At 59.9% G+C, this 337-nt stretch overlaps 1 protein-coding gene across 1 annotated transcript in view; it reads left to right on the top strand.

Moving 5' to 3' along the window:
• Nucleotides 1-184: 184 nt before the first annotated feature.
• Nucleotides 185-337, top strand: part of RPL23A (ribosomal protein L23a) — a gene marked incomplete at its 5' end in the record, with an annotated part of 1,594 nt that continues 1,441 nt past the window's right edge. The window contains one exon of the mRNA XM_010079821.1: nt 185-336. Within this exon, the coding sequence (XP_010078123.1) occupies nt 185-336 (152 nt within the window). The remainder of the gene's footprint in view (nt 337) is intronic.

Genomic DNA, 337 nt, shown 5'->3' on the forward strand with positions numbered 1-337 from the left:
AGGGGTCTGGGAGTGAATTAAACCGTTTTGGGGTTGGGCTTGGTTGGATGAGGGAGCATGGAGCGCTTGGAGGGTCCTGTTCGTTGAGTTGTGTGACAGAGGAAGCCATGGCCTGTTGGGGCAGGCAGGGGAGCATCCACTGGGCCTGCAGATCCTGGCTGTGCTGACTGAGCTGTCGTTGTAGCTGTGCCTCCAAAGACAGAGGCGAAGGCTAAGGCGCTGAAGGCCAAGAAGGCCGTCCTGAAGGGGGTCCACAGTCACAAGAAGAAGAAGATCCGCACATCGCCCACATTCCGCAGGCCCAAGACCCTGCGGCTGCGGCGGGGGCACAACACCA

The sequence above is a fragment of the Pterocles gutturalis genome, unplaced genomic scaffold (assembly GCF_000699245.1).
Source record: "Pterocles gutturalis isolate BGI_N339 unplaced genomic scaffold, ASM69924v1 scaffold27764, whole genome shotgun sequence".
NCBI lineage: Eukaryota > Metazoa > Chordata > Aves > Pterocliformes > Pteroclidae > Pterocles > Pterocles gutturalis.